The 16,124-nt window shown below is 35.5% G+C and overlaps 1 protein-coding gene across 1 annotated transcript in view; it reads right to left on the bottom strand.

Annotated features, from left to right (window-relative positions):
- Positions 1-2,852: 2,852 nt before the first annotated feature.
- ATAD2 (ATPase family AAA domain containing 2) overlaps positions 2,853-16,124 on the bottom strand; it is a 58,235-nt gene continuing 44,963 nt past the window's right edge. The window contains exons 20-28 of the mRNA XM_090283398.1: positions 15,783-15,918; positions 14,571-14,767; positions 13,848-14,007; positions 12,131-12,253; positions 11,865-12,008; positions 8,009-8,401; positions 6,115-6,248; positions 4,854-4,982; positions 2,853-4,091 (exon numbers count right to left, since the gene is read on the bottom strand). Coding sequence (XP_090139524.1) covers positions 4,047-4,091; positions 4,854-4,982; positions 6,115-6,248; positions 8,009-8,401; positions 11,865-12,008; positions 12,131-12,253; positions 13,848-14,007; positions 14,571-14,767; positions 15,783-15,918 — 1,461 coding nt within the window. The 3' untranslated portion in view covers positions 2,853-4,046. The remainder of the gene's footprint in view (positions 4,092-4,853; positions 4,983-6,114; positions 6,249-8,008; positions 8,402-11,864; positions 12,009-12,130; positions 12,254-13,847; positions 14,008-14,570; positions 14,768-15,782; positions 15,919-16,124) is intronic.

Genomic DNA, 16,124 nt, shown 5'->3' with positions numbered 1-16,124 from the left:
AAAATAATACCAGAAGTTACCTCCTAGGGCCTTTAAAACTTAGGTAAGATAGTGTGTGGAAACTGTACGCAAGGTGAGAGTTCACCACACAGCCAGGAAATCGTGGCTTCGTTAACCTTGATGACAGACAATTGTCAGGGTGGCTGCTGTGTTCACACTTCCTTACAATGGGGGTTTTCTAGAGCAATATCTAAGTTATGTGACCCTGGCCTCTGGCCATAGCTGAGGGGATCATGACCAATCCAATTCTTTGTTAGGGGGAACTTTGAAACCTAAAACAGAATCACTGAACATGTGGCCACCTGTGTGCTCAAGGGCTCAGTGGCTCCTTATTTAGCTTTTACTTCCTGTAAGCAGCAAGTCCTGAATAAGACCTCTGGAGATTCTAAGCACCAAAAATATTGTCCCCACCTCTTTATATATCCTAAATGCCTTTGTTGGTTAAACTGCATTCCATTATAATAGAGACCTCCCCAACAACAGCAGTTTAAACAAGGTAGTTCATTTCTCTTTCAAATAAAGTCCAGCTGTAGTTAAGGGCTTCAACAGTACCCTAACGTTATCATGAGCAAGGTTCTTTCTCTTGTTCGAAGGCGAGCATGGGTTCCACTTTTGAGGTCATCTCACAGTCCAAGATAGGTTCTGGGGTTCTACCCATTGTATATCTTTTCCAGGCAGCAGGTAAAAAAAAGGAACAGGACAGAAAGTGCTCTCATCCCTTCCTTTCCAAAGAGCTTTCCTAGAAATTGTCACTTTCCTTTGCACCTCCTTGGCCAAACATAGTCACACGGCCACATCTTGCTGCAATATAAGAAGAAAAACCTAATTTCCCAGCAGGATACATTGCCCAGGGCTTCGTTACAAGAAATGAATGGATATTAGGGCGGGGTAAAGTAGAACTCTTTTCCTTAATGTCCTCTTCTAAAGTGAGTTTTTACTTCCACATTATTCCTCAGAAAAAGTAGTTACCTTATATTCAAATCCTAACAAAATCCCTCACATTATGGAGTAATCTCAACTGCACTATTTTGTGCAAAAAGGTACTACGGGAAGGGCAAGGGAGGGTAGTGAAGATGTGAGTCTGAAATAACCACAATACCACAGTACACACTTACAGAGATCCCTGAGAGAATCAGCTAAAAAATAAAAAGGCAAAGGGCTGTGCATAGGGATATTCCAAAGTATACTACAAAAAAGGAAAGGAACAGTAATTTTACAATGGAGAAACCTAACAAACACTACTTCTGCCACATGATCAAGGTCAATCAAGCCATAAATCACATTGAAAAGTGACCTTGATATAAATCATTTTACTTTTGTGATCTTCCTACCAAAATTCCAGTGCAGTCATAAGAAAAAACAGACTAATTCTAACAAAGAAGCATCTTCAAAAGAACTTAATCAGTAGTCCTCAAAACCGTTAAGTCATCAAAAATGTCCACATCAATAGTCTTTTTGTTGTTGAGTTTTAATAGCCCTTTGTGATATTATCTGTAGAAAAAGCACAACGGTTTTAAATTTTGATTAAGTCCTATTAATCTAATTTTACTCTTGTTGCTAATGTTTTCTGGTGACATATTTAAGAAATAATTGCAAATTCAAACGCATAAAGAGTCGTCCTTGTTTTCTTCTAAAATTTTGTTTTAGTTCTTAAATTGAGGCATTTGATCCATTTTATTAAAATAGTTTTTATATGGTGTGAGGTAGTGGTCCAATCTCATTCTTTTACATGTGGATACACAGTTTTCTCAGCAACATTTGTTGAAGAAAGTATTCTTTCCCCCATTGAATGGTCTTGGGCACCATGGTCGAAAATCAATTGCACACAGAGACATGTATGGATTTACTTCTGGACTTTCAGTTCTATTTCACTGGTCTATTAGGTCTGTCCTTTATGTCAGTACCACATGTTTTACTGATGTAGCTTTGTGAAAGTTGTGGAATAGGGAAGGAGGTGTAAATCCAACATTTTTTCTTTTTCAAGATTGTTTCAGCTATTCAAGGTCCCTTGCAATCCCATTACAAATTTAGGATTGATTTTCCTATTTCTGCAAAAAAGGCCATTGAGATTTTAAAAGGTATTTCACTAAACTTGTAGACTTCTTTGGGAAATATTGCTATTTTAACAATAACTCTTCCAATCCATGAACAGGATGTCTTTCCATTTCTTTAGGTCTCATTTAATTTCTTTCAGCAACATTTTGTATTTAACAGTGTACAAGTCTTGCACCTCCCTGGTTAAATTTATTTCTAGCTGTTTTATTGCCTTAGATGCTACTGCAAAAAGAACTGCTTTCTTAATTTCCATTTTGTATTATTCATTGCTAATGTTTAGAAATACAACTAATTTTTATGTATTGATCTTCTATCCTGAAACTTTGCCAATTTCATTTATTAGTTTTAACAGATTTTTTGTAGATTCTTTAGACTTTTCTACATATAAGATCATATCATCTGTGAATAGTTTTACTTTTTTCCAATATGGATGCTTCATTACGTTTTCTTCCCTACTTATTATATACTGACTTCACTTTTAAGCAAAAAATGAGAAAGAATCATTTCAGGCTTGCTATTTCAGCATGGTTTTGAAGGTCTACACATGAATATGCACATATTACTTCCCATGTCTGCAGATAGTATGTCAAGAAAAGAACAGAAAGTAATTAGTCTTTGTAGCTAAAAAACATATAGTATATAAACATTCCAATGTAAACAGTATTGTAAATTATAAATCTTTACACTAAATTATCTTTAGGATATTTTTATATGATAAAGAAATAAAAACAAATTTGGGAAACAATTTTCAGATTTATAATTTATTATAAAAATTATACATACAAAATAAAATCCTAGTTATAAAAGACACATCTGGAATAAATTATAATAAATTTCAATAAAAATAGTATGTGTGTGTGTATGTGTGAATGAATCTAGGAATATACACATATTTGAATGTTTTCAGTGACTGGCATTGCTTTATGCATTACATAAGATAGTATCTATTAAGTAAGGTATTTCAATTACTGGGTTTCAGAAGGCTTTAAATACAATATCCAGATAATGCAACAAAAGTCAGCTCAACTTTATTAGGACCCAGAATCTCTCATAAGAGGTTATTATCCCCTATTTCATTTGAAGGTTTCCAACAGAAACTATTTTATAAATATTTAAAAAGGCTGCTAAAAAGAAAAAAGGAATATGCGTGGCGGTGAATGGTTTTATTCCTTTAGGAAAGAAATGTATTTTTGGTATCATTAATACAAAATTTATAATATTTATATAATTGTATATAAAAAGTATTTATAGAATATAACCTAAACACAAATTTAAAGGATATAAAGTTTTCAAATATAAAAACTCTGTGCGATTAAAAAGCTGTTTTAACAAAGTAGTTATTAATATGTTTGCGGTGTATAATTATAAAACTTAACTAAAAATATTTATTAACCCAAATTAGAATTATAAAAAGTTCATCTAAAAAGCATTAATTCTGACATCTGAGTACAGAATTGTGGCACAGCCAGAACTCGTCAAAGGTCCTCTGGCAAACCATGACTCGAACACTGGCTTTTAAATGAATGGGCAGGGCAAGTGAAAAGCAGATGGGAGGCGGGCACGGAAGACCACAAAGACAACAAAAAGGCTGGCAAATGGTTAAGTTTCTAGCATGACACAGTAATACTGTTATTAAAAAAATAAAATTAAAAGTGCTTAAGACAAAAAGAAGTCAATGTCATTAATTACTCTTCAGTGCCATAAAACATTAGCTATCAAGTAATTTCATATGAAGAGTTGGCCACGCTTCAACTGATATGCTCTACAGCATTACTGTTACTATAGTGCCTCATTCTGTCAAACTCCCATTATTTTCAGTTATCTCTGTAGTTTATATTACACATGTACATATATATTAAGGAGGTTTAAATATTTTATACTATTTTAATATTTTCCTTAAAAAATGCAGGATATCATCTTGCATTGGTTATGTGAACATGACGACGGTGAACTGAATAAAAACAGAATATCAAGAATGTGATACCATGACATCATGATCTGGAACAACTGAAGTTTTCTACCTCTTGCTCCATTTTCTAGATAAAGGGTAGGAAGAAAAAGCAGTAAGTTTCAAAATGGAAAAGCTAAAGAAACATTATCACTATTTTTTTTCAGTAAACAGCCTTAAGAATTCATTACCCATGTACATATCTGATAGTGACAATAGAAATTTAGTTCAGAATTTAAGACTGTCACATAAACTGAGATCACTGATGGGACTTCATTAAGTTCTCCTATGTGAAATTCAAATAGTTATAACTAAAGCACTGATATACTTATAGGTATTAATATTTTAGAGGTACTAGTATTATATATATACTATGTAGATACCACAGTATACTTCAGTAGATATATTAATTACTATATGTAAAATACACTGATAGTATATAGTTGGTACCAGTAATATTTATATTTATTTATATTATACTATATAGGTACCCTCCAATATATATTTTTAAATTTTCTTTTGCTTTCTTTTTTCCAATATCTGTTTTTAAAATATACCTACAGTGGACAATATCTAATGCCCACTGTAAAGCAATATTAAGTAAAGACAAATAGTTCTATCTTAAAAAGGGGCTAGGTATCTTCAATACACACACAAAATAAAGATTTTTCATAGTTTACTGATACTACAGGTTCCACTGTTTATAAAAGGAGAAATGTGAACTAGTGAAGTGCTTGCTTTAAGAGTACATAACTCAATTGTACCTAGAAATAATCTACAATGCACATATTAAACAATGGTCTTTAAAAATTCTCATAAAATCAGTCAATTCTTGTATAGATTAGTTTACCTGAATAAGTGCTGTTTTGTCATAGTCCCTGCGATGCTGATAAATACACTGGCTGATTACAGCATACAAATTTTCCAACCGAAAAATATTGTATCCTTGACTCTTTTTAACAACAGTCTTCAAAAGATTCTAAAAGAAAATATGATTGTTTACATGTAAAAGGTAAATTCTCTTGAGATATTCTAATTTAGGCAGATAAAGTGCCTCCCAAAGTAAAGCTAAAGGAGTTCATCATCACCAAGACATTATGTGAAATATTGAAGACACATTTAAGAAAAAGTTCAAAACTATGAACATTAAAATGACAAACCCACAACTATCAACAACTGAATCTAAAAAATAAGAACAAAAAATAAACTAAGCAAATAACCAGAACGGGAACAGAACCATAGGCATGGGGATCATTTGGAGGGTTATCAGCTGGGAAGGAGAAGAGGGAGAAACGGGGAAAGCATGCAGGGATCAAGAAGCATAATTGGTAGGAACAAAATAAACAGGGGGGTGCTAAGAACAGTATAGGAAAGGGTGAAGCCAAAGAACTTACATGCATGATCCATGGACGTGAACTAAGCGGGGAGGGATTGCTAAGGGAAGGGAGGTTCTAGGCGGAGGCAGGCAAAGGGGAAAAAAATTGGGACAACTATAACAGCATAATCAATAAAATAAACTTAAAAAAAAGTCTTTGGAAATTTTTAGCATATAAACCAGAAAGAGGACAGACTAAGTCATCCGATGCAACATTATTCTATGATCCTGGTATCTGCCCTGGGTAACTCCCATCCTAAAAACTATAGCTGAGGAGGCTGCCAATTTCAATTCTAGTCATAAATCTCCACAGATTAAAAAATAATCTCAAACTAGATTAATAAGAAAAAAAATAATTTTTTTTCAGGGTATTTTATTGCACTATGTTATAACTAATTCCATTATGTGTAACAGAAAGAGAAAGAACATAACTGGTGAGTTACTTTACCGCTTCAGGGTTCTTTGACTAAGTAAAAACTGAAACAGTCATAGGTAATGACCGTAAAAACAATGTAGGGGATCAATGATGTAGACAAGTCTGTTAAACTATAATATCAACACACTAGCCACCTCCAATCACAACCTTATAAAAGTTACTCTAAACCAAAATAATCCTTTCACAGAAGATCATTCTTTATTACACGACAGATTGATACACTATACCATCACAGTCCTCTTTTGGTGGGTTATGTTACTAATCTGTACAATGAAAGTATCACAACTTCAATGTACATACTTTTAATCGCTCATGGTCCACAACAAGTGAAGGTGTAGGCTGAGAAAGAATTGCCAAAGCCTTTTCAACACTGATGAGCTGCTGTTGCTCCACTTGGGAACGTCTAGCTCGAGTCATTCGCAGAGTCCACATTTCTAGAATGAGTAATTAAATAACACTATTTGGTTCACAGATATTATAACGCCTAAAATAAATATTTGGCAGATTAAATTGCAGGCCATATTTTAGTAATGCACAAATACCAATTCTGGTATACTGATTCTGCTGTAAGATTAAGATGGTGCCACTCACACACTCAAAAATTAAGAACATTTGAGAAGTATTTCTCAAATTGAGTATTTCAGGGGATCCTAAACTGTCTTCTCCTTTATTTAGCATAAGACTAACAGAATTTAAGAGCTGTAAGAGACCACAGTGATCTAGAACAGAAGTTGCAAATGACCACTCATAGACCAGCTATGGTTTTATTAGCACACAACCACTCCCATTTTACATCTGCATGTCAGCATGGCTTTTTTGGCAGGGTTTCGTAGCTGTGATAGATAATATTTAGTATCTGGCCATGTACAGAAAATCTGCCTATCTCTGACCTAGAACAATCTACTCAATAATAGATGAGGAAAATGAGGCCAAGAGAGATGAAGAAACTTTTCTAAGATGAACATACCTAATTGTTTTAAGAGCCCGGACAAGAACCCAAATCTCATGACATGTAAACAAGTAAAAGTCCCAGGAAATAGTGTCCTTTTAAAGAAGATAATAATAACAGAAAAATAAAACAACCCTGAACCCAAACAAAACATACTAAATTATATAGTCACAATATTAACATTTAAAATACCCACATTGGAAAGGCTGTGTCTTAGTCCATTCTGCTATGATTACTCAAACACACCGGAACTCACTTCAAGGAAGTCCTTGAAAAGGCTTTTCTTAGGCATATAGGCCACTAAAGAAAACCAGTGTCATTAACTTAGTTAATACTTGTTTTTGACCAAAATCAGTTTCTGACCTTGTTACCGCTTTCTTCTTAGTAAGACCAAATAAAGTTTGCCTTTTCCAAAGGACAAACAAATCTGTCAAATATCTAAGAAGATCCAGATGGAAGACAATTCTCAATAAGAAACTCTGGGAGCAGGATCATTAGAGTGTAAATAACCTTGGATCTAACTTACAATGTGAGCAGAGGAATGATGCAGGTGAGTGACAGTTGTTCTACACCACTCCGCAGTCACAGGAAACTGCTTATCTTGCTTAAAAATGAGAGGGTATCCTGCTAGATTAAAAAACTGTATAACCAAAGCGCTTTACTGCATGCTTTAGATGAATTATTTACCCAGTCCTCAAAATATTTAATTATCCGCAACTATCTACCACAATTTTGCAGAAGAGAAAACTGAGGCTGATAGGTCAAGAACCTTGCCTGACATCACAAGCTACTAGGTAGTGGACTAGGGGCTAAAACCCAGGTCGGTTTGATGCCATAGTGTAATTCACTAGCTTAATAGTTATTAAAGAAAGATAATGCTATCTTTCCTAATGAATTAACACCTGTACTATGAAAGACAAGGAAAAAGGAATAAATTGAGATGGTAATTAGCTGCTTAAGAACTTTGACTAAAACATCTTTTACAATAAGTAAATTGTATCTCCTGGCCGCTACGGCTCAGTGGATTGAGCGCCAGCCTGCGAGCCAAGTATCACTGGTTCAATTCCCAGTCAGGGCACATGAGTAGGTTGCACGTCAGGTCCCCAGATGGGGGCATGAGTGAGGCAACCACACAGTGATGTTTCTCTCCCTCTCTTTCTCCTTTCCCCTCTCTCTAAAAATAAAATAAAATAAACAAACAAATAAATAATTTTTAAAAAAATTAGTAAGTTGTTTGAGACTTACCCTTTGCTTCATTTTCATCAGAAACATTTATTATTTGAGAGCTAAAAGCATCTCCACCATTGCAAGCAATCTCATCATTTTTCATTTCTCCACATGCTGTAGCATTTCCAGATCGAAGTTCATTCTCAATACTACAAGTACTTAAATTATTTCCCAAATCTATTTTGTTTCCAGAAGCACTTTGCTGCATTTCATTTTCTTCCATTGAAGACTCTCCTGTGATTCCGGTCTCATTGTGGTCTACACTTATATCCTGTTTTTCCTCTGTATCACTCTCAATTTTGTCATCTGTGACATTTTGGCTACCATCTTTGGCCTGTGAAATCTTCCTTCGTTTTGTTATGGTGCCTAAGTACCACTTAGACTTTCTGCGGTTTTTTCTCTTCAACGGAGCTGCGAAGAATTGAAAAAAAGGAAGAAGAAAAAAAAAGGATAAAAGAACATTCAACAATTTTCTAAAGTCTAAGTAACAGGAGGGAAAAATACCTCCTGAGATAGAAAAGAACAGAGCTGGAGAAATCACCATAGTTTTGAGTGGCTGGAATACAGAAACAGAAATATACAGTACTACGAGAAGGTAAAGAAGTGGGTAATAAACTACCATTTTGAGGAGTCTGAATTTTACCTAAAATAATATTTTTAAGTCTTGAATAATTTTAAGGAGCGCAATGAATGATTTGCTGCATATATGGCTTACAATTAGAGAGTACCTACCATACAGCAGGAACTCTTCTAAGTCCTTCATGTGTACTAAAAGTCATTGAAATTTCACTTTTAGCCTGATCAAGTTTGTTAACATTATCAACATCATTTTACAGATAAAGAAACTAAGGTACACAAAGATTAAACTTCTGTCTAGACCAGAAACAGCATAACCATATTGCAATAAATGCTTGAGAGATTCATCTAACTACTAAATGTCGTTAAAATTCAGTCATCAACTCTGTTGTATAATAACCCACATTTTCACATTCTGTTGTAGGTGGGCATCTGGGTTGTTCCAAGTGTTGGGCTATTATGAATATTTGTTCTATAAACATTCTTGTATGTGTCTTTGGTGAAGGTTTAATATATGCAATCCTATTGTTATACAGCTCTGAATGGATTATTTTAAGGAAGTCATTATTCATTTCTCTAATTTTCATATGTATATACTCACTTAAAAGTTGATTTGACCAAGAATCTTCTGGTAGTGGAGGTCTCTTACTGGTTTGCCTTTCTTATCCTTTCTTTCCCTCCTGCCCTTCCCATTTTTGAAAAACTAGGGCTTACTCTATCTATCTCAAATCAATTACCCCAGAACAGACAAACCTGAAATACAATAAGGGAAAACTCCAACCCCAGTAAAACACATACACACTTCTAAATTTCTGTTTAAAAGCATTGGAGATCTAATAAGACATTGAGGAATTATGAAAACCAAATCTGGGAAAACAATGAAGAACTGAGAGACTGAGAAGCTAACAGTTTCACATTCATGGGGCTTAAAGAACAAGAAATGGAATTAAAACCCTGCCAAGGAAGAGAGGTCTTTGGAACACCCACAAGCTTTGGATTTGCACCCTGTAAAGTTATACCCTAAGAATAAAGAGAAACATGAAATGACTAGAATTCTTAGGAAGTGAAAATCAGTTTCAAATCAAAATCAAAGACGAACTGGGACTGCAAGTACACATCATTACAACCTAGATTTATTTTAAAAATGCAAAGCTGGGACTTCTGGTCAAGATGGAGGCATAGGTAGACACTCTTTGCCTCCTTGCACAACCATAAGAATCACAACTAAGCTCAAAACAAAAAACACCCAGAACTGCCAGAAAGTCAAACTGTATGGAAGTCCGACAACTAAGGATTTAAAGAAGCCATACTCATCCAAACGGGAACAGGGGACAGAGCCAGGGAGCTGTGTGGAAAGGACGTGGTACGGCGGTGGCCAGGCGAGGGCTGGTGGAACTGGCAGTCCCACATTCACATGATGCATAAAAACCAGAAGGGACACCTTGGGAGTGAGCAACCCCAGTCCCAGACCAGACCACGCAGACCAGGGTTCCAGTGCCAGAAAAATAAAGCCTCATAACTTCTGGCTCTAAAAACCAGTGGGGGTTGGGGCGGTGGAAGAAACTGCCAGTCTCTCAGGAGAGTCCGTTTAAAGGGCCCACACAGTCCTAGAACACATGCAACCCACCGACTCTGGGGACCACCAACAGGACAACAGCTAGAAGGGTGCCAGTCACATACAGGAAGGGGATGAAGTGACTGGAAATGGGACAAGTGCTGAGCAAGCCTCCAGCAGCCAGGCAGCGGCACTGTCCCCTCTCTCACCCCTCCCCCACAAAGAGCCACAAAGTGCTGAAGAGGCTTGCCCCGCCCTGGTGATACCTAGGGTTCTGCCCCATACAACTTAACAGGTGCACTAAGACAGGGAATCAAAGCAGCTCTACCTAATACACAGAAACAAAGACAAGGAGGCTGCCAAATTAAGAAGACAAAGAAATATGGCCCAAATGAAAGAACAGAACAAAACCCCAGAAAAAGAACTAAAAATGGAGATAGCCAACCTATCAGATGCAGAATTCAAAACACTGGTGATAAGGATGCTCAGAGAACTCATTGAGCACAGCAAAATAAGGGAAGAAACGAAGGCTACAGTAAGTAAAATAAAGAAAAATCCATAGGGAACCAACAGTAAAGGGAAGGAAGCCAAGATTCAAATCAAAAATTTGGAACATAAGGAAGAAATAAACATTCAACAAGAACAGAATGAAGAAACAAGAATAAAAAAAAAAAAAAAAAGGAGAAAATAAGAAGACTCTAGGACATCTCCATTAGTGCCAATATCCATGGGGATGACAGAAGGAGAAGAGGAAAGTAAGAAATTGAAAACTTACTTGAAAAAAATAATGAAAGAAAACTTCCCTAATTTGGCAAAGGCAATACACATACAAGTTCAGAAAGCACAGAGACTCCCAAACAAGTTGGACCCAAAGAGGACCACACCAAGACATATCATAATTAAAATGCCAAAGGCTAAAAATAAAGAGAGAAGCTTAAAAGCAGCAAGAGAAAAGCAGAGAGTCACCTACAAAGAAGTTCCCATAAGACTGTCAGCTGATTTCTCAAAAGAAACTTTGCAGGCAAGGAGGGACTGACAAGAAATATTCTAAGTGGTGAAAAGCAAGGACCTACAACCAAAATTACTCTTTCCAGCAAAGCTAACATTTAGAATAAAAGGGCAGATAAAGTACTTTCCAGACAAGTCATTATTACATGAAATGTTAAAGGAACTTATTTAAGAAAAAGAAGATCAAAATATGAACATTAAAATGACAACAAATGTACAACTACCAACAACTAAATCTAAAAAACAAAAACAAAAACAAATGAAGCAAACAACCAGAACAGGAACAGAATCATAGGTATGGGGATCATTTGGAGGGTTATCGGCTGGGAGGGGGAAGGGGGAGAAATGGGGAAACGGTGCGGGGATTAAGAAGCATAATTGGCTGGTACAAAATAGACAGGGGTAAGTTAAGAATAATATAGGAAAGGGTGAAGCCGAAGAACTTATATGCATGACCCATGGACATGAACTAAGGAGGGGGGGGCAGATTGCTGGATGGAAGGGAGGTACCAGGCAGAGGGGGGGCAAAGGAAGAAAAGAAATGGGACAACTGTAATAGCACAATCAATAAAATATATTGTAGAAAAAAGAACGCAAAGCTGCCTCAATATTCACAAAATGAATGTAATTCACTACATCAATATAAAAAAAGGAAACCAAGGAAGAAAACTAAATGGCATTGGAAGAGCATAAAGATTACAATTTCATAAATAAAAATTACCCAAGTGTACTTACCAGGAGTGCTGCAAGCCACAGGAGTACTGGGCGTCTTTAGCTTTTCATTCTGCTCTGGATCTGATCTTTTATCACCAGCAGGAGTGGAATTTTGTTTTGGCATCACGTGGTAATAAGATGGGGCATATTTGGAGGAACTACAACCTTATAAATACATATGAAATGTCAAATCAAATTTCCAGATTTCAAAATTACCTGAAGGATTAATTAAAAGGACTTGCACTACATCAAAAGCATCTTTTTTTGATGCCAAATTATTTTCCTACCTCTCTTCTTTCTAGATTCCTGAATTTCTTCACAAAGCTTCTCAAAGTCTTCATCAAGTTCTTCTTTAATTATTGCATAGGCAGTATCTCTTAAAGCACAGGCTCTGTGCCTAATAAGACGATCTGAGAAATAAATGATTTAAAATTTTCTCAACATTTTGGATTAAGATTGTAGCCATTAAGATTCCACCCCCCCTTTTTTTTTAAGTTTACCAAGAATAGTGGTGACAGTTACTAAAATTGCGTGTTATTCTGTTCTTTGTGCTAATCTAGTGTTCTGGACATCTAATTCAATATGGCAAACTAAATCTAAGCAATTTTATTGTTATGTCCTATCCAAATCCCTTTGAAATATGAGGGGGAAAAAAAAGAAATCTATCAATAGCAAGACCAAATAATATTAATGACAAAAAACAACAACAACAACAAAAAAAGGCAACCCAGAAAGGAAGGCTATCAGTGTCCTTAGTGAACCAGAATGTACAAGAATTTTGGAAGTGATACACAGAATGTTACTGCATTGACAGAGAAACTAAGCAAAGACAATGAAAGAGCAAGCCTATAGGAAACACCGGATAAAATCCTAAAATGAGTCCAACTACTGTAAGAACATGCTGAGACAGAAGGCACATAAGTGAATACAACATTGACTGCATCAGTCCCTCTCATGGGCAGTAGGCTGCAATATTCACACCCAAGGTGTAGCTACAATATCAGAAGGGATGTTGGAGGGGCCTTCTAACATGGCATCTGGGCCTAAGAAAAGCTGGGCAAAGTTGAAACATTGGTTTCTGAGGTGTGGGAGCATGAGAAGCATCCAAGAACTGGTCAGAAATGCAAATTTTCAGGCCTTTACCCTGTATCTACAGAATCAGAAACCCAGAGATGGGTCCAGCAATCTGTATCTTAACAAGTCCTTTAGGAGATTCTGATGTTTGATAGTTTGACCACCAATGGCCTACAGTAATTTTAGGCTGCTACACACACAGAAAGAGAAGCAGCAGCAGCCTGACAGCAACCAAACAGAAAAAGCCCTCTGCGCTTCCTGGGTAAAGGCTTCCTTTCTTCCACAATCAAGTAGCCCTCCCAGTTGGGTAGCTTGTTTCCCACTGCTTATTTTCAGAACTCTAAACTATACATAAGGAAAAGCCTAGGGAAGGTAGGGTAGAAGACTAGTGAGCTTTTCAATTGCAGAAGAAACTCAGTAGGTCTCTATGCTAATCGGTTTAATTTATAAGCCCTACCTACTCTAAAAGCCAATGTACTAGAGGAGAGAACAATGCAGAAAATGGACTATTAAAAAATAATTATCCACTGAAAATATTAAGGATATTGCATGTATAAAACGGGAATAGAAAGCTAAAAAATACCCTGAGGAAAAATTACTTTTGGAAAAAAAAAGTTTATCTCAAATACGTGAATATTTGAATGTATCATTATATACGAACAAATACATAATTTTTAAAATCCTGTACTTTATAAATTCTACTATTACTAGATTGAGGGAGGGTAGAATGGGTATATGCACAGAAAATATCTAGAAAGACATCCACAAACTTAATGGTGTCCACCTTTGAAGAAAGGGATGAAGGACTTTGGCAATGTGAATGTAAAATGTTTATCATATAGCAGCAACTGGTATAAAATCAACCCTCTAAGTGTTAGCAGCCCCCATTCCACCCTGTGGAAAAAAAAAAAAAACTCCATGAACACTCACCTCCAGGATCTCTATCTGGGTTGTATTCTAAAGCATTACTACAGATTAGATCAATATCACTCAAATAGTCTTTCACAGTCAGATAGTTGTGAAGATCAATTTTGCTGATTACAGATGAAAGGTCCATTGGTTGCTTTATTACAGTCACATAATCAGGAACCTAAAATTCAAGCAAATGACCAAATCACTAAATTAACTCTTTAACATAAAAACATTTGAGGAAAGTTTCTTTGCCAGGCAATGCAGGAGAGAGAATAAATACATAAGAAATAATGGTACTATATTAATATGAAAATTTTGACTCTATTTAAGGCTGGTTTTATTTTGTATTTATTCTTAATCTTGACCAACTATATCTCCAGTAACTCCTACACCTCTTTCTTCAACCAAATGTCACCCACCTTTCAATGTAAACTTAACTCATTCTCCAGCTCAGTCTAACTGTGTAGGTAAGAATAATATCATGTAGCATTAAAACATTCACAAATTGCTTCTAGAATGTTTGGGTTGAGCAGACAAATTTAATTGTCTATTCTCTGCAGAAAAGGAAAATGTGTTAAATAGCTATTGAACTTTCCATGTGCTTCCAACACTTTTGGTATATTTCCATGTAAGAAAACAAGTTCAGAATGTAGACAAAGAACCACATAAATTATTCAAATAGTCTCTGCTTTTGAAGTATTATAGTTTAAAGTACACTTGAACCAAAGGTTAAATTAATACCTCATCAGGGTCAACAGGTTTAGTAAATATTCTGAATCGCTTGTCAATAGCAAGCCTATGTGTAACATTTCTTAAGAAAATCCTCAGTTCTCTAAATGTATCTTCTTCTTGTTCTTCTAGCCGTTTCAATTCTTCTGCTGTCAATGGTCTTGGCTCAGGTGGTGGTGCTACTGGGAGTACCTCCAAGGCCTGCAAAACTTGACATAAATGGAAGATTTTAGGTATTACTCTCTCATTATATCAAGTGTAACAAATGATTCAGTGCACATGGTAGTCAGGCTGTCAGGGGTTATCCTCCTTACATCTGCCAGGAAGCAGAGAATTTAGAATACTAAAGTGCTACCACAACCGCTAACCCCTACATTCCCCCCGCAGTAACTGGTAACTTGTAATTGGAATACTAATTCCCAAGTTGTTGCCTCTATTCCATTTTGAGATCATTTAAGGGGCTATTAAAATTTTGAAAGTGCATTACAGGTATTTCCAGGACAAGGATATTTTTACTATTATAACATCTTTACTAGTTAACTTTTGAACCAATGAAAAATGATGGTATGTTTCAAATATGACAAAAGTTTAATTTGTTTAAACAGATGCGCACTGAGTATTCAGGACAAAAAATGGAGTATGAGAGTATTGCCCCAATAAGTTGGCAATCTATTAAGAAAGTAAGGGACATAATTACAACATCAATATAAAATTAGTAGTAGGAAAGAATAAAAAGTTAATTTTGCCTAGATATGTTAGGGAAGAAAAAGTGAGTTATACCAGAAGAACAAGAGAACAAGGGGTTCCCTATGGCAGAGATGGGGGATGAGGAAAGAAGCATTCCTGACAGAGAGCAAGCAGGAATGAACTTATGAAAGGGCTGAAATATGTGCGTATGATTTGAAGATAAAGTGCTTTGTAAGGAAAGGGGTGGAAGAAATGGGATAACCAAAGTACCAAAAATGAGCTTGGATAGCAAATCTAGGCTATACTATAAATTTAGGTCCAAAGTCCACAGAGATATTGAGACTATACCTGAAAAGGTCTTGTGTGCTTTAAGAACTTTAGTCTATTTGAATGAGAAACAGATTTTTAAGCAGTAGAGATATCAACTTCATGCCTGAAGTTTTAAGCTTGTTATTAGAAGATGGGAAGGCCATTAACTAATATTTTATTCCCATTTTCTCAAAATTATTATATATTAACTTTGATATAAGAACTAACCTGCTTTCTTCTTTGATATGGGAGGCACAGCAGCTTGTTTGATAATTAAATCTTCAAAAAATTTTGTCCGCTCTTCTTTACCTGGTAACTGGACATTGAAAATTTCTCCATAATCATGGGTAAATAATTCTTGCACCTTAAAAAAAGAAAATACATGCAATGATAGGTTATTATAGACATTTTTGATGAAAATCTAAATTGTTAAATAAATAATTTAAAAAATAAATCTTTTACATGTTGAATTTATGAATAAACCAGTTATCTAATAGATTAAGAACTAAAAAAAAAGTAATTTTTAAAACTCAAGACTTTGGTGAAAGTGAAATATGAAAATGAATGTTG

The sequence above is a fragment of the Furipterus horrens genome, unplaced genomic scaffold, assembly GCF_987537825.1.
Source record: "Furipterus horrens unplaced genomic scaffold, mFurHor1.1.pri manual_scaffold_7, whole genome shotgun sequence".
NCBI lineage: Eukaryota > Metazoa > Chordata > Mammalia > Chiroptera > Furipteridae > Furipterus > Furipterus horrens.
This window is presented reverse-complemented; position numbering and strand designations above follow the sequence as displayed.